Source organism: Amblyomma mixtum, chromosome 10 (genome assembly GCF_055824585.1).
Source record: "Amblyomma mixtum isolate Tamu chromosome 10, ASM5582458v1, whole genome shotgun sequence".
NCBI classification, from domain to species: Eukaryota; Metazoa; Arthropoda; class Arachnida; order Ixodida; family Ixodidae; genus Amblyomma; species Amblyomma mixtum.
Window position 1 is genome coordinate 163,620,323 of NC_143021.1, and position 22,446 is coordinate 163,642,768.

The 22,446-nt window shown below is 48.2% G+C and overlaps 1 protein-coding gene across 1 annotated transcript; it reads right to left on the reverse strand.

Annotated features, from left to right (window-relative positions):
- Window positions 1-5,762: 5,762 nt before the first annotated feature.
- LOC149327577 (uncharacterized) lies at window positions 5,763-22,165 on the reverse strand. The gene is made up of 4 exons (XM_089564917.1): window positions 21,776-22,165; window positions 18,680-18,928; window positions 6,428-6,545; window positions 5,763-5,899 (listed from the first exon to the last, which is right to left on the reverse strand). Exons 1-4 carry the CDS (start codon window positions 22,163-22,165, stop codon window positions 5,763-5,765), a joined length of 894 nt encoding a protein of 297 aa, XP_089421043.1.
- Between the last annotated feature and the right edge of the window lie 281 nt (window positions 22,166-22,446).

Genomic DNA, 22,446 nt, shown 5'->3' on the forward strand with positions numbered 1-22,446 from the left:
GTACGCAATTTGCTGATTTGTTATGACTGTCTCCAATGCTTTTGTCAGCGCTTCCTTGCTTCTTGGGCCAAGTTCATTAATCAGCTTAATTGGAATTTCGTCTATATCTGCGGATGTGGTTTTAGGAATATTCGCTTCCGCCTTTTCCGAGTTAAGACTAGTCAGTTCTAAGCTGTTCTCTATTGTGCTGTCCTGTGTTGCCACCTCACTTTGGGAGATTGCCCCATTGTCGTTGCTAAAAGACACAGCTATAAATGACTTAATGTAGTTCACAGCATCGTCTCCCTCTAAACATTTTTCCTCAGCATCTATAATCTGTTCCTGCGTTCTTTGATTTGTTTTTCCCAACCAGCTTATATGGTTCCAGAATTTTCTTGGCCCCCCTTTATTTGCCTCGCGAACTTCAGCCAGCCATTTATCAGATGACTGCTTCATTTTAGCCTGGACTAGGACCATAACTTGCTGTTTCTTTTGTCGATAAGATTCCCATTTTTCGCCTATTTCCTCTGCGCCTTCTTTGCTTCTCTGTGTTTCCTTGAAGCCACCCGTCGTTGTTCGATGGCCTCCTTAATTTCCATATTCCACCAGCTTCGTGGCTTCCTCTTTCCTCTCCAGCGGTTCACTCGTTTCACTTGTTTCATTTTTGTAGCGATGAGCAGTTCTAACTGATTATAATCCCACTTTTCCATGGGGCGTTTCTCGATTACTTCTTCTATTTCGGCTGATATTAGCGCTATTTGTTCACCGTTTAATTTTGCGCTGTCTTTTTGACTTCGCTGCATTTCTCTTTTGACTAGGGCTCCCAACTGTAGATTAATACGTTTGATTACTTCCTAGGCTGTATTTTCCGATGCGAGCGCCTCTTAGTGGCGCGCGCCTCATTCACAGCCGCATGCGTACTTTTGCCGATCGCCGAAAAGCACCGCCCGCAGACTTGGCGATAAGTGCGACGGTCGGCATCTAATGATTTTGGCGCCGATGAGCAGCCCAAACTGTAGTTGTCGAATCATCAACATTTTTGAACCCTCACTCAAGCACAATTGCACCTTTTCTAGTTTCCTTTACTGCATACAAGCAAATACTCAAATGTGACAGAACTAAGGGGAACACCAGCGCCCTCCTGGGCTCAGAACTTGCCTGTCTCGCTCTTCACTTTGAGGGATCGCGATCAAGCCAAGCATGTAACTTCGTGTTCAGGAATGCCTTAGACCAATTTCATTAGAAATATGAACCAATATTGTTTGTTTTTTTTGCCTTTTTCACACCACTCTCCTTAACTCTTTATCTCCCAAACTCCCTTCCCATGCATATTAGCATGCCAGCGATTTTTAAACGCCGGCTAAATTCTAACCTGCCGCGGTGGCTCAGTGGTACGGCGCCCGTCTCCCGAGCTGGAGTACCCGGCTTCGAACCCGACCGCGACGGCCGCGTTTCAATGGAGGCGAAACGCAACGTGTGCTGTGCTATGTCAGTGCACATTAAAGATCCCCAGGTGGTCGAAATCAATCCGGAGACCTCTACTACGGCACCTCTTTCTCTCTTTCTTCTTTCACTCCTACCTTCCTCCCTTCCCTTACGGCGCGGTTCAGGTGTCCGCCGAGATATGTGAGAGAGATACTGCGCCATTTCCTCAAAACCGACGTTACCAATTTAAAGCCTCAATTCTCTGCTTTTTTATTACAGGCTTTCTCTCCACCTCTCTCTCTCTGTCTCAAACAATTTATTATAATTGTTAACCTGCTCATCGTAGACTGGGTCGAGACGCCAGAAATAATTGCGGTTAAGGAAGTTTTTGGTTTTAAATTGGGCCTGAAGAAAACAGAGAGCCTTGAGTAGTAGTCAGGAAGTTCCATGAATTAGCACAGAAAAGCGGGATGCTACTTCCAGCCAAAATATTTGGTTCGATAAAACACTGTATTTAAGGTATGACTTCAGTGATGCTGCTGGTGTTTAGGTTGCTGGTAAATATTAAAAAATAAAGAGATCATTCCATATCGCGTCACTATATGTTGCGTTTACGCTGATTTGGGCGGTGTGGGACATATTCCAGTATCTGCAGCTGCGCGTTTCACGTGGAGGTGGCCACCAGCGATATGCTATAGGCTGTGCAGAACTGAGATTTCACTGAGGTTTTGTTGCGTGACATACATCACATTGCTACCACAATTTTATTGGCGGTTTTTTTTTCTGTTTTCAAGTTTAGTGCGTCCACCAATGCGACAGGTTGAACAATATGGGAGTAAATACGGGAGTCGCGTTGAGCTGACCCAGACTGTAGACCAGAAGTTGAAACTTAAGTTCTTGCTAGTCATTTACCTGGACGTCAGATTTAAGAAGCGCATTACGATTGAAAAAAGCTTGCATCAGTGTACTCAACAACGCTTTGTTTTAACGCATAGCTTATTGTGGCGATTGCTCAAAAGTAATTTCACGAGATGCCCGAGCTGCAATTGCGATGTGGGAGCTGAAAAATTACAGGATTGCACTTAAGTCTGCTTAAGAGCGGATATGCGAACGCAAGGGGGTAATAGACAAAATAAGCGCTGGCTTCAGCTGAAAATTTATTACTGGAAGGGAAGTACATATACATCTTCGGAAAAGCAAACTGAACCGGCATACAAGGCGTGAACTAATGCGCGCGTGTCCAACAACAAAAACAAGAAACCAAAAACACTCTCGCCGGAGGAAGATAACACTGGACGCGTCCTTAATCACGCTAACAATCAAGATGGGCACCCTTGAGGAAATCAAGTTCATTCTGTGACAACACTACAGAAGGCCGACTGACGCAAGTGTTTCCAGAATTATGAAAATGATAGGCTTCCATTATTACTCTAGCCAGTTGGTCTCTATTTCTAAAAAGAATGGCAGCGGCAGAAAAAACAGGAGTGCAACCGCAAGAACAACACTCTACTGCGAGGTTAATAGATGACTTTGGCGAGTTGTTACCGCAGGAATTTGAGTGTTCCTGAAGCCTTTCAATAACGCTTCGTCTGGTCTGGCCGATGGCATCTGGCGATCTGGCATCGTCCGAGCGGCACCGCAATAAAGCGGAAGCTTATAAACACTTGCAACACTGCATGAAATGAACTCTAGTCAATGCTTGACCTGACATCCACCCGTTTTACCACGCAGGCTAATGTCAGATCTCCTTTTTGTTGTGCGCAGATTCCAATGAACTTAGCTGGTGCCGAAAAAACAACCTTCACGCCGTATTTGCCCCCTATCTTCTTTAACCCATAGGGCAACCTATGGACATACGCGACAACAGCAACTTTCTTTGGGTCACTGGGACACTGTCGCCACTCCTCACTGTGTTTTATTTCGCTCATCTTTATGTTTTGTCTTAATCCCAAGCCAACTTTAAGCCCCTTTCTTCGAGCGCACAAACCGGACTCGTCGCCGTTTCTTTTCTTCCTTTATTGTCAGTATTGTGATCAGCCATGAAAACGACACCGGGAGGTTTTGAGGTCTTTGAGAAGGTACTCGTCTCGCTGAAACTTTAAGCGTCACTCCCTGTTCCCCTGCCCCCAGGCAAAAAGGGGATTGAGAACACTGGACGGAGATGCATCTTCTAGCGCTGTAACTATGGCACCGCGCTGCCAACAACATTTTTGGCGGCTCATTATTAAAGTGCAATGGGCCCGTTATTCACCTGTGCCGGGCGCAACTGTTCGTCATACACAGTAGATTCGTCTTTCGCCCCGGCTTCGACTGCAGGAGGACGTAGAAGCAGACCAGAGCGCAGCCAAACACCACAATGCCAAAACACTTCATCTCCAGTGACCGCCCGCGCTGGGAACGGGTGGCTGAAGTCTGGGCGGTGACCTGTGGCAGCGATAAGAACACATGATGTCAGCCAGGTCACCGTAATCGGACGCCCAGATGAGTGGCAGACCATATAAGCCACCATTTCCTGGACACTTCCATTTTTGTTCGATTTCAGAGTGAGCTGTTCAGTTTGGAGCCGGACATTAGGCTTGGCAGGGACAATGTCTCTGAAGAAGGAAATCAAGTTGCATACAAGACACGCAGGCCCGAGGTAATGTCGGTTACAAAAGTAAAACTCACCACCGCTCAGGGCACCGGAGTGGCTTCCGGGCTGCACCGCGGCGCTTTTATCTCGTGCCGTCGCTTTTGGCCAGAGTGCCCTGAATGACGACAAACTTGGCCCTGCCTCTAGCGCGGGCGCTTTTCACGCTTGATAAACTTCTAGTGTGGCGTTAGGCTGCTCTGCTGCTGGCCGCCGCGACAGATGACAGCGCGCATCGGCAGGGGTCGTGAACATCGCGCTGTGGCAGAGCAATCGGAAAACCGCAGTCCATCAAACCGCTGCTGTGTGAAGGAACGAGACGCTGTTTTATTAATGCGAAAGCATTAATTGATTAAGTCGGCGGGGTGTGGCGCCAGCAGTTATGGCGTTCTCAGAAGAGGTAGGATCAAACAAATGGTTGTGATCGATAAATGATGATGTGAGAATTATGTGCAAAAACTTGACGTCAATAGCATGAGTAGTGAATTAAAGCTATAGAGGTATGAAAACCTGCGAAATAGAGTGGACGCCGATATAGTGAGAGGACGGGAAAACAACTGTGGACGGGAAAATGGTGGAAAAATAGTCAAAGGAAGAAAATAAAAGTTGGAATGAATTGAAAAGTGTTTGATGAGTGATAATTAATCGAAGAACAGAGTGATTGCCATAGATTAGTTAATTAAATAGAAGAAAAAGTCGGATGGTCGATTAGGCTGGACGGGGATATGTAGGCGGAACGGAAAGCAGCAATGGCGCCAAATTTAAAAAAATTCAAAAAGCGTGACTGAGGTCAAAATGGGGGTAATCAGAGTGAATGCCTTTAATTAGGAAGATTAATTATGAAAAAATTAAAAACAAAGTTATTGCAGTGATTAGTTACGGTGATTACGAAAATGAGAAACAAAGTGATTGCAATTGATAACTGTAATCAATGAAGATGTCTAATTGATAGCAAATAATGGCAATGAAATAGCTAAAGCGATGGTAATTATGAGCACTGAGGGGCAAATAGTATTAAAGAGGGGCAAAAGTATCAAAGAGAGGCAAAGAGAGGGAACGATTGCAGTGGAGGAGCCGATGCTTTCGCATTCTACCAATGCTGGATGCGGCAGTGACCTAACGTTTTTTTTTTCCTATTGTATTACCCTGACGCTAAACTTTATTCCCTATTATCTGCGTCCACCGCTGCCGGATTTTCGGGCAGCGTGGCCCGAGGCAGCGACTGCCTGGACGTGCGCTTTTTCACGCTGGTGCGACAAGTAACAGCCACAGCCAGCTGTGCTGCAGGCGCATCTTCTCTTACGGGATCGTCATTTGGGATTGTCTCCGCAATGGGTTTAATATTCTGTTCAGGCAGTCCTTCGAAAACTGTTTTAGCTGGATGCTACGATACGTTGTAACTTATGAAATTTTTTTCATGAGATTACCACCACACAAAGATTGTTAGGAAGACGAATCACAAAAGTAATTGTCATCAATTTTTATTGACCAAAATAAATTAAAATCTAATTCACTGGCATAAGAGTGCCCTAGTGGAACGAATAGTTGCCGGCGACAGCGATCCAGTTGTAGAGAGCCGTAAGAGAGAATCTGTAGAGAGAATCAAGTTGTAGAGAGCCGTAACTAGCAATAGTCCGAGCAGGGCTGCCCACTCTGCCTTGGCGGCATGCCGCACTTTGGCCGTTATGTTACCGCAAACGTGCCGTGAGGCGAGCTCTTTCAAGATTCCTCAGATGTTCTTGATGGCGTTCAGGTCAGCTTCGTTCGTTGGCCACTGCAGCTGACGCATGGCGTAGTGTTCCAGGAGGTTGCTCACACCGCGTGCTTTGTGCACGAGGCTGCGGTCGTGCTGGAAGATGTAGCAGCCTAGTACCAACGGCCCGTCCAGAGCGCAGAGAATCAAATGCCTATTGATGATTTTTCACGACCTCGGACCGGTGAATGAGCCCTCGATCCGCACGAGTCGGGCGACGCCGTCCCTAATGATGGATCCCTATACGTTTACCGAGCAGCACCAACTGCTGAGAATGCTGTGGGTGCACTCAGAGATATGCCTGGGCGTTCGGGAGAAGTTGAGCAGCTCTGCCCACTAGTTTGTTGTGAGGTCCGACCTTGAGCACAACGCATATCGGTAGACCTGCCTCTTGAAACCTGACCGTGATGGTGCTGCACTAGCAACTGAAACCAAGAGCGTCGCCAACCTCCCAGGCGTTCATAAAATAAGGCTAATGTGGCTAATAATACGGCTCAGCGCTGTCATCGTCCTACCGACGGGCCATGTGTCGGCGTCGGCTTGTCGGCATCGGTGTTGGGAAAAAGAATAATGGGCATGGCTCTGGCAGGTGGTCCCGAGAGAGTAGCCTATGAGGAAGGTGGGCCACCTTGTTCACGTACCTTGCAGCGTCGTCACAACGCCCAGCTGATGGTGAGCAAACTGCCCGCCTTGGCAGGTGGCTGCTAAATTAATCTTTGGTTGCTCGAAAAGGACAACGTGGGCCGCACAAGGCCGCGCCTGCCATCGCAGGGCAGTGGCGCAAGGCTTAACCGCTGCACCACTGCGCCAGAAGGGGGGTGGATGAATGTAAAGGAGAGAATGACTTTGTGCACATATGAGATTGAATCGATTGCACTATTGCGTCATACAATTAAGGTGGAGCTTACAAGTCCCTTCATATTTTTTATCTGCTTTCGTCAGTAAAATCTATTGAACGACAAGAAGTTTTGTAACTCGCCTTGCTAAGCATTCCTTCGTTACGGTACTGTATCAGAGACAAGTTATCGTAGCATCCAATTAAAACAGGCTTCAGAGGACTGGCTGAACAGAATAATAATCTCATTGTTCACACAGTGCCTAAAACACAGTACCGTTGGAGAAAGAGCACCGGTAGCAAAGCTCGCCGGGTCTGTTACTTGTCGCACAGGCGTGAGAAAGCGCGCGTCAAGGTAGCCGCTGCCTTGGGCCGCGCTGCCTAAAATCCGGCAGTGGTAAATGCAGGCGAGAGGCAATGAAATGTAACATGAGGGCAATATAAAAGGGAAACAAAAAACCAAACTGCACCTCCTTCCTTCACACTGCATCGGTTTTAAGGACTGCGACCGTCCGATTGCTCTGCCACAGCGCGATGCTCTCCATCGACCGCTGCCGATCCGTGCTCCGCTTTGTCGCTACCGTCAACGGGAGAGCAGCGCAACGGCTGGGCAGAAATTTATCAAGCGTGACAAGCGCCCAAGCGAGATCGGGGCCGAAGTTTGTCGTCGCTCGGGGCACTCTGGCTGCAAGCAAGCAACAGCGCCGAGGTGCGGTCCCGAATCCACTCCACTGTCCTCAGCGGTGATCTATTTACTTATGCGGCCATTAGGGCATACTTGAGAGTTGTCACACATAAACAGATATAGTTTTTATAGGATTTTAGAAGAAACAAGAGATATTTCTACTCCCTGGCTACATTTGTAGAGGTTAAATTGTAGTAGATGCATTTACAGCGCGTGAAAGGAAAAAAACAAGAGTGTCGATCAGAAATGCAGGCATCCACTACTATATCAGATCCTGAAATATAGTCACGACAGGGGTCAATTGAAATTGGGGAGTAGTATTAATTTAGGAACCGAAAAACAGTAGATTACCCATTTCTGTATTCACAAACTTTGAGATCAGTGCGGCGACCCGCACCGGAGGAGTGCGAAAGCATCGATACCTTCTTAACACCATTTGTCCCTTGTCCTTGTTCTTTCCTGGTGTCATTTTGACGTCTGTGGGTGTTTTGAAGTCTTCTGACTATTTCGACGTCCATGCTAATTGCTTCGAAGACACTTTGCAGCATTTCTATTCGTATAAATGTACGCAGAATGAAGATGTGATAACGAAATGGGGCTCTTGTTCGGCCAGTCATTTGGCAAGCATTTGTATATTCTCCATTGTACAGCTTGGCCTCTGCAAATGTGATGGAGGCAGCGCCTTCATGACCAATTACAGTGGGTGGGCGTGATGACTTAGAAATAAAAAAAGTGACTTCTACGACACTGGCCTCTGCATCGTGTCTTCTTCTTATTGTGAAGAACGTTCGGAGAGTGAAGGCGTGTACAGGGTCGTTCAATCTTAGTGCGAACACTCGAGACGCTTGTTATAATAAAAGGATTCTAGCACCGATGTGCATAACACGCCAGAAAGAAGACAAACCGGGACGCTTTGCTGCCCCATGTTTTCTACTACGCCACGGGCACCCGACCTTAACAGTTGGCGGCATACAGTGGCTGACAACAAGAGATAATACAGTGCGTAAGGGTACGATAGACAATTATATGGTGTTAGGAAAAATTGTAAAATATCAGATAAAACAGCACAAATCGGAAGGAAAAGCATTACTTCGTTTTACACAGTTCTAAGTCAAGATAAAACAAAAAATAAGGCAAGATCCAAAGTTAGTCAAGAGAAAGAAAGTACTGCTTTAGTTCACGATACGTGATGAGTTCAAGGGCAATATTGTTATTGCTATATTAACCTACCATGGAGGGCGCCACTGGTGGCCCTGGCTGTGTACATATAGCTGCGACTAATCTAATAAAGGATGTTTTTCGTTAGGCTACAGGCATCGTGCTTGCTTGGCTGGCTGCGTATGCGAGCCGGCGATACAACAAATATTATTTGCACACCGGTTATTAAGCAATCGTGGTAATATACTTTCTAGTGTTTCATAATCGTAATTAGTTATATATATTTTAATGTCCTATTGGCCAATACGTCTCGCCTTGTACACATGCGTGCGTTTTTGTACGCGAGGCAATTCATGGAGGAGATACGTTGTGTTAGTATGTACGCGTTTAGTCGCACGACGTAAGAGAAAGTCATATTGCCACGTATCGTTGTAGCGTCCGTTCGCTCGCGCAAGGTAGCAGAAAAGGGGCGTTATCATTTTTGTTCGTGACGCGAGAAGCGACCGGTCTAATCTCGATTGTTCACAGCCATGAAGAGCTGCATCTACGTGTTTCCTGATTACTCTAGATGATCTCGACTTATTATCTCAAAGTTTCCTTGCCGGCTTTAAATTGAACTATGCCGCGAGCAGCGGGCATTCGTAGATCGACGACCAACGAGCACGTTTGTTGCTTACGCCGCCGCCGAGTGATTCAGTTCTTTTGAGAGCGCAAGTCAGCCCAAATAAAGAGCTTCGTTTCCAAGTCTTGTTGGTGTATTCCTGACCGCTGGACTGCCGTCACTACAACGTGATATCTGGTGGAGGTGCTGGGTAGCCTTCCATGTTCCGGACACCCCCTACAAGTCGTGACGCCAGCCCTCTGAGTCATCAACCGCAGGGCCTGAGTCCAGTCCACCGCGCAAGCCGACGCCTGCAAGGGGACGCACCAGAGTTCGGGATTCTGCCGGACCCTACCCGGAAGCGGAAGCCAGCAGCAACGTCTACCATGAGCTTGCCCCAGACAATGACTCCAATAATTTTTCAGCAGCCCCGGGTACCACCAACCTTCGGCGCTTCGCCTGGCGCCGATCCCGAAGAATGGCTGGAACAGTTCGACCGTGTGGCTGTCTTTAACAACTGGGACGATGCCATGAAAATTAGGTACGTCTTCTTCGCCTTGGAGGGACGCTACAATGATACGTGGCGTTAAAACGATCAAGTCTTCAGGCCTGACACTGAAACCAGAGAAGTACCACTTGGCCTATGAGGAGCTGCTGTTTCCTGGTCACGTCGTAAGCAAGGATGGAGTTCGCCCAGACCCTCAGAAGAGGGCTGCGATCGCAGAGTTTCCACAGCCTAATGACAAGAAAGCTATACGCAGATTCCTTGGATTGTGCGCTTATTACCGGCGATTCGTCAAGACCTTTTCGCGCATCGCTGAACCTTTGACCCAACTTACCAAGGCTGACATGCCTTTTAAATGGGAAAGGCCGCAAGAGAAAGCTTTCAACGAGCTGAAGCGCCGCTTACAGTCCCCTCCTGTGCTCGGGCACTTTGATGAAAACGCCGAAACCGAAGTTCATACCGATGCAAGCAGCGTGGGCTTAGGAGCGGTCCTCGTTCAGAAAAATGGCAGACAGGAGAAAGTTATCGCGTACGCTAGCCGTTCACTGTCGAGAGCCGAAGCCAACTATTCGACGACAGAGAAAGAATGCCTTAAAAGAGTAGAAAACTGAGCTAGTTCGTTCATACTTCGTGGTGGGAACAGCCGAAATAATAAAACGCAGACACAGAAAGGAACACATAGAACGTAGACGAAGCTGACTGTCAACTAAAATTTTATTGGAAAACCCGCGCTTTTTGTTTCCTTGTCAAAAAAATATCTTGTTTTATCTTGCTTTTATAAGAAATTTCTTTCTTGAACGAACCCCACGGGAGATAAAAGCAAGATATTTTTTTGACAAGGAAACAAAAAGCGCGGGTTTTCCAATAAAATTTTAGTTGACAGTCAGCTTCGTCTACGTTCTGTGTGTTCCTTTCTGTGTCTGCGTTTTATTATTTCGGTTGTTCCCGCCAAGAAAGAATGCCTCGCCATTATTTCGGCCACGTCCAAATTTCGCCCCTACCTATACGGACGACCATTCAAGGTTGTGAGTGATCACCATGGTCTGTGCTGGCTGGCCAATTTGAAAGATCCCTCCGGCCGCCTTGCTCGTTAGAGCCTACGTCTTCAAGAATTCGACATAACTGTAGTATACAAATCTGGCCGCAAGCATTCCGATGCAGACTGCCTATCGCGAGCCCCCGTAGACGCAGCACCGGAAGAGGAAGACGACGACGCTTTCCTAGGACCGGTAAGCGCCAGCAGTTTTGCGCAGCAGCAGCGCTCGGATCCTGAGTTGCAAAGCCTAGTTGATTATTTGAAAGGCAAGACCGCATCGCCTCTCCGGGGGTTCAAGCGCCAACTGTCGTCCTTCTTCCTTCACAATAATGTCCTCCTGCAGAATAACTTCGCGCCCAACAGGACAGGACATCTTCTTGTCGTCCCCAAAATTCTCAGGCAAGAAATTATGCAGGCATGTCATGATGAGCCGACTGCAGGGCATCTCGGGATTGCTCGCACGTTGCACCGCATCCAGGAGAAGTACTATTGGCCGCGGCTAGCTACCGACGTTTCCCATTATGTGAAAACGTGCCGTGAGTGTCAGCGACGCAAAACGCCTCCAATTAGACCAGCCGGACTCCTGAACCCCATACCACCTCCAACTAATCCCTTTCAGCAAATAGGAATGGACCTCCTCGGCCCCTTTCCGACTTCATCATCAGGTAACAAATGGATCATCGTGGCCACCGACTACATGACCCGATACTCCGAAGCAAAAGCGTTGCCTAATGGTACCGCAATGGAAGTCGCAAAATTTTTTGTCGAATAAATTCTCCAGCGACACGGCGCCCCCGAAGTGCTCATCACAGACAGAGGGACGGCATTTACTGCGGAGCTGACGCAAGCCATTTTAAAGTACAGCCAGACAAGCCATCGGAGGACAACTGCCTATCATCCGCAAACCAACGGACTCACAGAGCGTCTGAACAAGACCATCGCAGACATGCTCTCCATGTACATCGACGCCGAACACAAGACGTGGGACTCCATTCTGCCCTACGTGATCTTCGCTTATAATACTGCCGTCCAGGAGACAACCAGGTTTACCCCATTCCAGCTGGTATACGGCAGAAGCCCACGACAATACTCGACGCAATGCTCCCCCACGTTTCCGACGAAGGCAACCTCGACGTCGCCGCCTACCTTCATCGCGCCGAGGAAGCCCGAAGACTTGCGCGGCTTCGCATTCAAGACCAGCAGCACACCGACGCCCGACGCTACAATCTGCGCCGACGAGACATGCATTACAAGCCAGGTGATCGTGTTTGGATATGGACGCCAGTTCGCCGCCGTGGATTGAGTGAAAAGTTGCTGCGACGCTACTTTGGCCCGTACAGGGTTCTCCGTCGCATCGGTGACCTCGACTATGAAGTCATCCCCGACGGCACGACAGCATCTCAGCGACGCCGCACACGCCCGGAAGTCGTTACATGTCGTACGCCTGAAGCCATATTATGAACGCTGAAGGACTCGAAGTTTGCATTCTCCGCGTTTATTTTCATTTTAAAGCATCCGGACGATGCTTCTTTGGGAGGGGGGTAATGCCACGTATCATTGTAGCGTCCGTTCGTTCGCGCATGGCCGTAGAAAAGGGGCGTTATCATTTTTGTTCGTGACGCGAGAAGCGACCGGTCTAATCTCGATTGTTAACAGCCATGAAGAGCTGCATCTATGTGTTTCCAGATTACTCTAGATGATCTCGACTTGTTATCTCGAAGTTTCCTTGCCGGCTTTAAATTGAACTATGCCGCGAACAGCGGGCATTCGTAGATCGACGACCAACGAGCACGTTTGTTGTTTACGCCGCCGCCGAGTAATTCAGTTCTTTTGAGTGCGCAAGTCAGCCCAAATAAAGAGCTTCGTTTCCAAGACTGGTTGGTGTCTTCTTGACCGCTGGACTGCCGTCACTACAACGTAACAATAGTTTTGTTCCGGGCTGAATTTCTTACTTGATAGGGAGTTGCTTTGTGTGATACGTCCTAGGTATGGTTCCAATAATCCTGAGAAAGTTCTTCTGTAGGAGATGAATTTTTTTGTGTTGTGCCGAGACTAAACTACACTAATCAAGGTGGGAGTGGAAAATTTAATGATACACTACAAGCAGCGCACTGCCAGGCAGTACTTGACGACGTCTATAAACGAGACCAAGTATCCGAAATATTTTTACTGTGTAATTAATATGGTCGTCCCAGGATATTTTTGTATTGATTAAAACACCGAAGGATTTAAACCTTGGTACGATTTCTAAGCGGATCGAGTTCTAATATATTTCCTTCGTTAGGTTCACTGGCTTATTTTTAGCTCTAAAGATAACGACTTTTGTCTTTGCGACGTTCACTTTCAAACCATTTCTTTGTGTCCATTCATACTTCGCAAATTATATCTTACTGGTTCTAGACGCCCCTTCTATACTCGACTTAAAATCTATCTCATCGACAGGTCACAAATGGTGGTTATAGGTACAAAATACTATAGCAGCAAATTAACCCTTGCGGCCGGTGTAACTCAAGGGTAAATTTTATCGCCACTTCTCTTTTACCTATTTGTGAACGATTTCATTTCCATAATCCCAAAAGATAAAATTTATCGGCATTCGAATGATATCGTCCTTCTAACAATGCATGTTACTTACAAAGAAGCGGCCGAATATCTCGAGAAATCGGTGCATGACACTTTGATCTGGTTTGTTTTAAAAAATAACCTTATCGTGAATCAAAAGAAAACAAAAATTATATGCTCCAAAATTCCCCTCAAGATTGGAACCACGGTCATTCCAGTGTATCTTCATACCCAAGACTGAATGTCCTGTAAGTGTACTCTTGTCCAAAATAAAAACTCAACTATCTCGGCATTCATCTCGATAGTGTCTTGCCGTGGATAATCACGGGGCGCATGTATGCTCCAAACTAAGATGTGTTGCATGTTTACACTTTAACATTAAAAGCTTGGTGCCGTTTCACACTAAAAAAGTGATAGTACATTCCCTTGCATATAGCACCTTAAGGTATGGTATAACGGTTTTCGCTTTCGGCTCCCAGCGTTGCCAGGACAGATTAGATAACAAGTGCATCAAAAAGTGTGGCGTATAATAGCGTCACACCATCAAACATATAATCGCGTGATACCATCAAACAGACATTTTTCATGATCTCGGTTTTCCGTTCTTTAAATCTTTATTCGCTTCTACGGCTGCGCTGCATCATTTCTGGACGGATGAATTTAAGCATCCGCACGTCTCCCCGCGGCCGCTGCGAAAAGAAATGCGTTTTGTTGTACCGCGCATATCCACTCGATAGGGAGCATCAAGACACTACGTGTATGTCCGCAAGATATTTAGTAACTTGCCAGGTTAATATTTTTCTGTGAACTCTCGGTCTAATTTGAAGAGTGTATTGCACATGTTGTAATACATGTGTGTGTACTTTTCAGTTGCTTTTCGCTGTTTAGTCCTGATTACCCTATGCTTTTGTTTCGTTGCCTTTGTAACCTTATCTACGTTAATCACTCTTATTTGTTTCCCTTTCTTTGTTGGTATTAAATGTGTCCATGTATACTGCAACTACATCGCTTAGCTGACGAATTCGGGCCACATCACACAAGCCACCATTGGCTTAGATGGGCCCGTTTTGCTGTATGGATTTTCTTGGGTGCTTAATTATTATTGTTTTTATAGATCCTTTTATGTCTGACAACCAACTAGCCCAGCAGCTAACTGTCTTGAAGTGCTCTGGCACAAGCGTTTATCACAGCAAAGTGGCATTGGCAAAGATCGACCTCAAAGTGATGCTTATCGTCAGACAACTCCCCTCGATGCGCGGTCGCGTCAATGCAGCGGCCCTCCGAAGAGCGCGGCCCATGCGTCTCGGTGTTCACACTGAGAGTAGACGAACGTGTACATCGTCCTCAATAGCTGCCGTTGTGCTGAGTGTCCCGGAAATAACGTGAAACGCGGTTTAATGAATTAGATGTATAGTCGAGCACACTTATAACGAACCTCACGGTTGTGATGAATGCGTTCGTTTTATCCGAAGTTCCTAGCGAGTGTACTTCCCATGTTACAGCAAAAAGTATAGGTGTGTGTTTATTCAAACCAGTCCCTATTGCGGCGCTTTTCACGCTCAAGCGCCCCAGAGTAGTTACATGTTCTTGACCGGCAACCCAGTGGCGGCAGCTGATTTCGAATCGACAGGGAGAGGAGTCTCTCCGTCCCAAATGCTACTGATGTATTTGAGAAGCGCGGCGTAGGCTGCGTCGGGAAGGTTAGCCAAGAGCTTGACCGTAACCTTGTCGCGTCCGAGTGCAGTGCCCCGCTTAATCTTGCTTAAGGCCGCCCGGAGGTCGTGGAGCCGGAACGGGGTTTCCAGCTCCGTGTTCTCTTCCCCTGCATACGAGTACGCCACCGGCCGGGTGTCCTTAGTGCTGCACAGGTATCGATCCCTGAGCATGTGCGCTAGCTGTGTTGTTGTTTTCCTGAAAAGTTGTGCAAGGCCGCATGTAAGTGGCGTCGGGTTTCCGTGCGTGTTGCTGCCAGACCTTCATCCCGAAGGCCGACAAACCTATTGATGTGGAGAACCTTTGCCTCATCTCCCTCACGTCTTGTGTCGGTAAGCTGATGGAGACGATGGTGCGCGACAGACTCTCCGATTTTCTCGAAACGCAGCACATTTTCGCGGACACCATGTTCGGTTTTCGCCCTCGCAAGTCAGCAACGGATATACTTCTGCAGCTCCACCACGACATCTTAGATCTTGTCGAATGTCCCCACAAAGACAAGGTGGTCCTGGCCTTGGATCTTGACGGCGCCTTCGACAACGTCAAGCGCGAAGTAACTATGGGCCACCTCAGAAACACCAAATGGGGCCTCAGAACACTCCATTACATAAGACAATTTCTTGCAGAACGTCAAGCCTATATACGCATACAAGATGACGAAAACGGCCATACACCATCGGCTCGAGGGGAACACCTCTAAGCGCGGTCCTCTCTCCCCTGCTATTCATTTTGGCAATCCTTCATCTTCCCTCCAAATTGTCTTCTTTGCCCGGGACACATCACGCTCTTTACGCGGATGACATTACAATCTGGGCCACGCAAGCTAACTTGGGCAACATGAAATCTTGCCTGCAAGCAGCAGCGACCCTAGCCAACTACGCGGCCTACTGCGGACCCTGCTAAATCAGAAATTGTGCACGTACAGGGTCGTCCACTCTTAGTTAGAACCTGCTAGCGCATGGCCGCACTCTTCAGAGGGCCACCACGTGCGACACAGTCGCTCATCGCAGCAAAGTGGCGCAGAAGAAGGTGTATCTGGACGTGGTTCTTCGCGTCATCTGCCACTTCGCTTCGATGCGCAGCCTTTTCGGACGCAGTGGCTTTCCAAAGAGCACGGCCATGCGCTAGCGCATTCTAACTAAGAGTGGACGACCCTGTACGTCCCTCCCCTCGGGACACAACTCAGCTTCGCATCAGTCTCTCCTCGGGACCGATCCGGGAGGCCAAGGAGATCCGCGTCCTTGGCCTCTTCATACACGACCAACGCAGGGTCGGCACCACCCTAGCCAACCTTCGCACGGTGGGAAACCAGGTGGAACGCATTGTCCGCCGGGTCCCCAACAAGCGGGGCGGATTACGAAGCAAGGATGCACTGCGGCTTGACCATGCTTTCGTAACGAGTAGAATCCTCTACTCAACCCCCTACTTATAACTGCGCAAACACTTTGATGACCATCTGGAGGTCATCCACCGGAAAGTCATCAAGCGGGCTCTCGATCTCCCGGTCGCCACGTCCAACTAGAGACTTGTGGTCTTGGGCGTGGTGAGCACATCTCGGGAGCTTCGAGAATCCCACTTAGTCAACCAATACACGCGACTTGCACAGACCACGTCCGGTCGCCACCTCTTGGACCGGCTACACATCAAACATGACTACCACATTGAGGGAAAAGAGAGAGTGCCAGACGCGCCCTCCGGGTCTGACCCCTTCCCCGCAACATGTCCAGAGAATACTATAGCGGTCGTCGCAAGGCGCGCACGGAGGCGTTGGCGCGATACTATGGTAACCAACAACACGTGTATTACGTGGACGTTGCCAACCCACACCACGGGGGATGGTACAAGGCCGCAGTCGTGCACAACACAAACACCGTTAACAGGCTGACTTTCGGATCCTACAGCGCAACACTCGTGGAGGAGATTGCCATTATTCTGGCTCTCACTCATCCCAAGTCGAAACACATCATCACCGACTCGCGATGGGCCTGTCAGAACTATGAGCTGGGCTGGGCTCCCCCGCTTGCCTGGCGCATACTGCATTATAGCTGCTGATGCGAAGATCTAACATCACGTAACCTGATTTGAGCCCCTGGTCACCAGGGACACCAGGGAAACGAACAGGGCGTGTATGTCTTGGCTTCGTTCTTCGTCTTCGTCTGTTTGTGCGCTATAAGTTTTTGGAAGGTCTCACCAGCGCGCTAAAACAACCACTCTGTGAGCTTAATATAGAGCCTTTCCATCTAACACAACGTATGTGAAAAGCATGCACGTGAAAGCGATAATTACGAAGTCAAATCTCTAACCTATTTTGCAGCTGCAGATGGGAAGCATGCGTCCTGCGCCCCTTCAATAAATCTTTACCAGATAGGTTAATTATACTTAACGTAGAGCATTTTGCACCAACTTGCACGAACTGGCACATCACCTGCAGTCTACTATGCGCTATTTACGTGTGCGAGAATAAGTTTCATATTTATATACGCTGCCATCAATACATACGCTTTCCTTTTTTTTGGCAGCAAGTATGCTACCGCAGCGTGTCATCTCTATTTCTTTGCAATCATCTTTTTCATCTTCTTCAAGCCGAATATCTTTCAATTTCACCAAAAAAATATTTTACTTTCTACGAAACAGATTAACACATCCCAACGCAACGAGGACAAGACAGGAGTAACACGAAACGCAGGACGGGCGCTGACTGGTTTGGTTCCGTTTATGGGGGTTTAACGTCCCGAAGCAACTAAGACTATGAGGGAAGCCGTAGTGAAGGACTCCGAAAATTTCGACCACCTGGGGTTCTTTAACGTGCACTGAAATCGCACAGCACACGGGCCTCTAGAATTTCGCCTTCATCGAAATTCGGCCGCCAAGGCCGGGATCGAACCTGCGTCTTTCGGGTCAGCAGCCGAGCACCGTAACCACTGAGCCACCGCGGCGAGGCAGGGCGCTGACTACCGACTCTATATTGCATCATAAAAGGCCAGCACAATTTGTGCACGCTTGGCAGTCGTTACATAGCGAAAATGAACTCTTGAAAAGTGCGTGCGCTAACATGCAAAGCCTTATTAAACAATAAACGGACAAAGAGAAAAGGTGTGCATGAAACAGCGGCATGCCTGAGAGAACTACGATTCCAGGCATGTAGCTGGTTCATGCACACCTTTTATCTGTGGTCCTTTTATCGTTTAGTAATGCTTTGCAGGTTAGTGCATGCACTTTTCAAGAATTGATTTTCGCTGCGTAAGGACCGTCAAGAGTGTTAGACGTTCCTTCGCAATGTCCACTGGCTGACAGCGCATCAAGTGGTCCAGGAAAATGGCATAAAATGTATTTTTTTATGATGCAATAAAGAGTTGGTAGTAATCAGCGCCCGTCTGGCGTTTCGTGTTTCTTCTATCTTGTCATCGTTCCATTGAGCTGTGTTAACCGGTTTCGCAGAAAGTATGAACCAACTGTTCCCCACCAGAATACTCTCAAAATATATTTTAGTTCCCTACTCATGTCATCAGCTGCCGCCGCGGTGGCTCAGTGGTTATGGTGCTCGGCTGCTGACCCGAAAGACGCGGGTTCGATCCCGGCCGCGGCGGTTGAATTTATTTGGAGGAGAAATTCTAGAGGCCCGTGTACTGTGCGATGTAGCGCACGTTAAAGAACCCCAGGTTGTCGAAATTTCCGGAGCCCTCCACTACGGCGTCTCTCATAGCCTTAGTCGCTTTGGGACGTTAAACCCCAGAAACCAAACCATCATGTCATCAGCTGTTGTGCGATAACAACGCTAGAAAGCAACCAGCAGTTCACCGTGGTAGAGATGACATCCGCGCGAGCAGTCAGCAGTGGATCGTTAACCGCCGTCAGGGTGTCCCGGGCGCTCTTGGGGCTTCCAGCAGCCGAAACCCGTAGGCATGAATGCGGTGCAGATGACGCAGCTTTCTTTTCAGAAAACTCCACGATCACCTCAGGAACTGCAGCCGGTGCTTCCGGTGGACACGCCTGGTGCTCGGCATCCTTTGCGTCCTCTGCCTCCAAGGGACAGAATTCGAAGGAGCCCTGTTCGGGCACAAGTAATGCTATATTAGAGCCCGTAATCCACACGTTGTGACGCTAAAAGTCTGTGTCTTTCGAGCTAAAAGAGAGCGCGTCCTCATTTTCAACAGACGTGCGCTGCGATTACAGTACAGTGCCCCTTGGCAGTCGCTTCGAATGACCGTTTGCCTCCGGCTACCGCGACCGCCTTTTTTTTTTGGTAATCATTGCCCTCTCGTAGCACAGCACATTGCAATGCAGCCAGTTAGTTCGTGCGATGTGCTACTATACGTTGTCTCCACTTGTGCACTTAAATTACGGCCACAGCTCCGGCGAATCTTAAAGGGATCGAGCGTTCGGCGAAAAACGTCAAGCAGATAGGATCCAAATGGGAAGGTATCTTACGGCTTACTATGCATGCCAGTGCCGTTTAAAAAACTCATTTTAATTTGGCATTGAAAATTCCTTGACATAAAGTTTTTGAGAACAATTATTTTCTATAAATTCCACTACTTGAACACATCTCGGTAAGATGTTAAAAGTTAGTAAAATCTAACCGTTTACTTTGTTTATATAAACTGCATAGTATTTAAGCATTATTTACGGTGCCTCCAGCGCGTGTTTCAATGCAGAAAAAAATATCGTGAAATGTGGCGCTCCCTCCGCACCCCAAACTTACGGTTCCTGCTGCTGTTGTTGTTCTAAAACAGCAGAGTGTTCCGTGCGTTTTACTACACCTCACTAAAACTCTCTTCGTTGAGACGTACGTTTTTTTACCGGAACGGAAATGCTTAAGAAAAACTCAAATTTACACTACGCTGTACTCGACCTTTAATTACGGTGGGGCTGCGGGGAGTCGTAGGCGTTTTTAGTCCCTCACGTTTCTTTCCAAAAAAACTCGCTTACGCCATTAGTTGCTACATCGTACAAGATCGAGACTGATAAAAAGAAGCCCATCTAGTAACCGGGAAAGCTTTTCGTAAATAAGTTCTACGTGTTTGCAAACGTTTCGGAGTCTAGCAGGTTGGACGTTCACCGTTTTTTTTTTGCGGAAAAAAATGGCTCCTCAAAATTCACTTGCCAGTCTCGCAAAATACTGTAAGGCACTAGGCCGCAGATGTGCACGCCACCAACAAACCGAGAATCGACCTTTAGCGAGTCTACCATAGGTCCCCAGTCACACAACAAGACTTTCTTTAGAACTAGTGTGGTATCGTTAGCTCGACATTATTTGTCGCTGTGTCGAAGAAAAAGTGGCATGTGAACTTTCCCTCCATGTCATAGTTCACGAAACAAACGCAACATCGGTTTTGAGATGGCGGAGAAGATGGCTGTTGCTTAATGGATCTGGTACACACTACCGGTGAGGACGACCCAGTGCGCCTAAGCGAAACTAATTCCTTCACTTCGCATGACTTTCATACTGGTCACGTTTTTTGACCCGAGATTTTTTAAAACTTTTTTTTGCATTTTGACTAGGGCCGAGCCAGTGAAGAGGTCCGTGCACTTTCCTATAAATATTAACCTCAATCCCGAGAACTTTACGTACACTCACATAACTTTACGTACACTCACTTTACGTACATTTTCAGCGCCGCGAAAACTGGCCGGAATGTGTTCACGGATTGGAAGAAAAAAGTTCAAGAGTGCACGATCAGACACCGAATGCCACATGTTGGCTGCAAGAAAGGAGTAGTCTACGAGTTCCCACTTACATGCGGCAAGGTGTACGTTGGACAAACCGGACGTTGTTTTAATGAGCGCCTGCTTGAACACAAGAATTCCTTAAACAAGAGAGGCCATCTTCCAGACCACTGCCAAGCCTGCTCGAAAGACAGGCGTGTAGCCTGCAAGCCTCGACTATCTGATTGCAAAGTGCTAATGAAAAGCCGAGATAGGACAGAACGTGAGCTTGTGGAAGCCTTCTATATCAAGAAGCGAGGTAATAGTTGCATTAGTGACACGTCCGTTGTCCTTTGCCACAGTGAAATACTGTTTCTTGATGCGTATCTGTGAGAGGTGATTGTCTGCGATCAAGAGCACGGATAAGGGCAAAGGCTATATAAGCGTTCTTCTTTGAATAAATCCTGTTGAAAGTGCAGCGTTCGTCCTGTTCCCTTACTCGTCCGTGTTGCCGTTTTGCGCTCTCATGTCTTTCACGAGTAACGTTAAGAGACCGCAAGAGGACATAGTGGGTCCGAGAAAGGGGCGGGCTCACAACATCCTAGTCGAAATAATGAGGAAGAAGCGGGGTTGAGCAGTGCATGTAATGCGAAGGTAAGATAACTGCTGGTGCTTAAGGGCAACGGAGTAGATTCCACGACAAGACAAGCATAGCAGGGACCGACAAAAAGCTAGGTGGGCTGCTGAGATTAAGAATTTTGCCGGGATACAGTAGCTGCAGCTGGCAAAGGGCAGGGTTAATTGCAGAGCCGCGGGAGAGGTGCAGAGGCAATAAGAGCCCTTTCTCCAGCAGTGGGTGTAGTCAGGATGATGATGATGATGGCTAATAACCCAGAGGAATGCATGCACTCAATGGGTTGAGCGACACTCGCTGTTTGGGGCGAATGGGCGGAATCTTCGCAGAGGAAACAGGCTCATGAGTCGACCTACACTGACTCGTGGCATCGCAATCATCGCCATTGGGCCTCTTACAGTTTGCTTCCTTCAGTGACTAAACGCTGTGTTAGTGCTTTGCCGTGAGCTTGGGAAATTTCATCGCCAGGAAGCGCTGACATTCGTCTGCCAGTCCCGAAGTTTGCGCGCGCGGCTGAGGGTTCCTCGGCACAACAACACCCTCGGTGCGATGCCCGATTTTCTACTGAAGCGGAGCATTAAAGCGGTCGCATTAACAGTGCGCTGCGCACGTACCCGAGGTCCTACGACAGCGGACGGATTGAGGAGAGCCTGCGGAGACGTGGGCAGTGACGCTTCTTGCTCAGCGCATGAGCCTTCCTGCTTGATCGACGCCTCCTGTCCGGTACCAGGAGAAGCAGCTGTAGTGGCCCCAGACGATTTCTTGGCTGAGTGTTCACGGACTTTCTTCTCCTTTCGGCGATGGCGTCGGCTTTTGCGTTCGCTCTTTGATCTTGAGTCCTGCGCCGGCGAAGTCGCAGTTTGAGGGGCCGGGTGCTGAGCTAGGTTGGTCGAAACGCCGGCCGCCGCTGTGTCGGTGCCGCCTTCGTGGGCTCCTCGTTCCACCGGGACTACGGTGGGAATCTGCTCGTCATCCGTAGGTTTCTTTGGTTCCGGTGACGACATAATATGGGCGCCTCGAAACCCCCTCGACTCGGTAAACTGGAGCTCAAATAGAATTCCGACCGCACCGCATAAGAGCGTTTTCATCTTCTTCCTCCGAGCGTTCGCCTCACGCGCTATTGTCTTCTTTCCTGTATCGTGCATGCTTTTTGAAGACATCAGCGCCGTAAAAAAAAAATTATGGGGACGATCAGAGAATGCGAAGGCATGCACTTTGTAGCTTGAGCGCTGTTTTTTCGTCGTTTGATACAACCCTGCTACGGTGGTTCACACCTCTCTTCTCT

Excerpts from the sequence above, each read along its gene's own strand:
- LOC149327577 (XM_089564917.1), bottom strand. The coding sequence starts at position 22,165 with ATGTCGTCACCGGAACCAAAGAAACCTACGGATGACGAGCAGATTCCC. Across the intron at positions 18,929-21,775 it reads CCGCTGTCGTAGGACCTCGG|GGCTCCTTCGAATTCTGTCC; the intron begins GTACGTGCGCAG and ends GTGCCCGAACAG. Across the intron at positions 5,900-6,427 it reads CGTTGTGACGACGCTGCAAG|GCTGCTACATCTTCCAGCAC; the intron begins GTACGTGAACAA and ends CGTTGGTACTAG.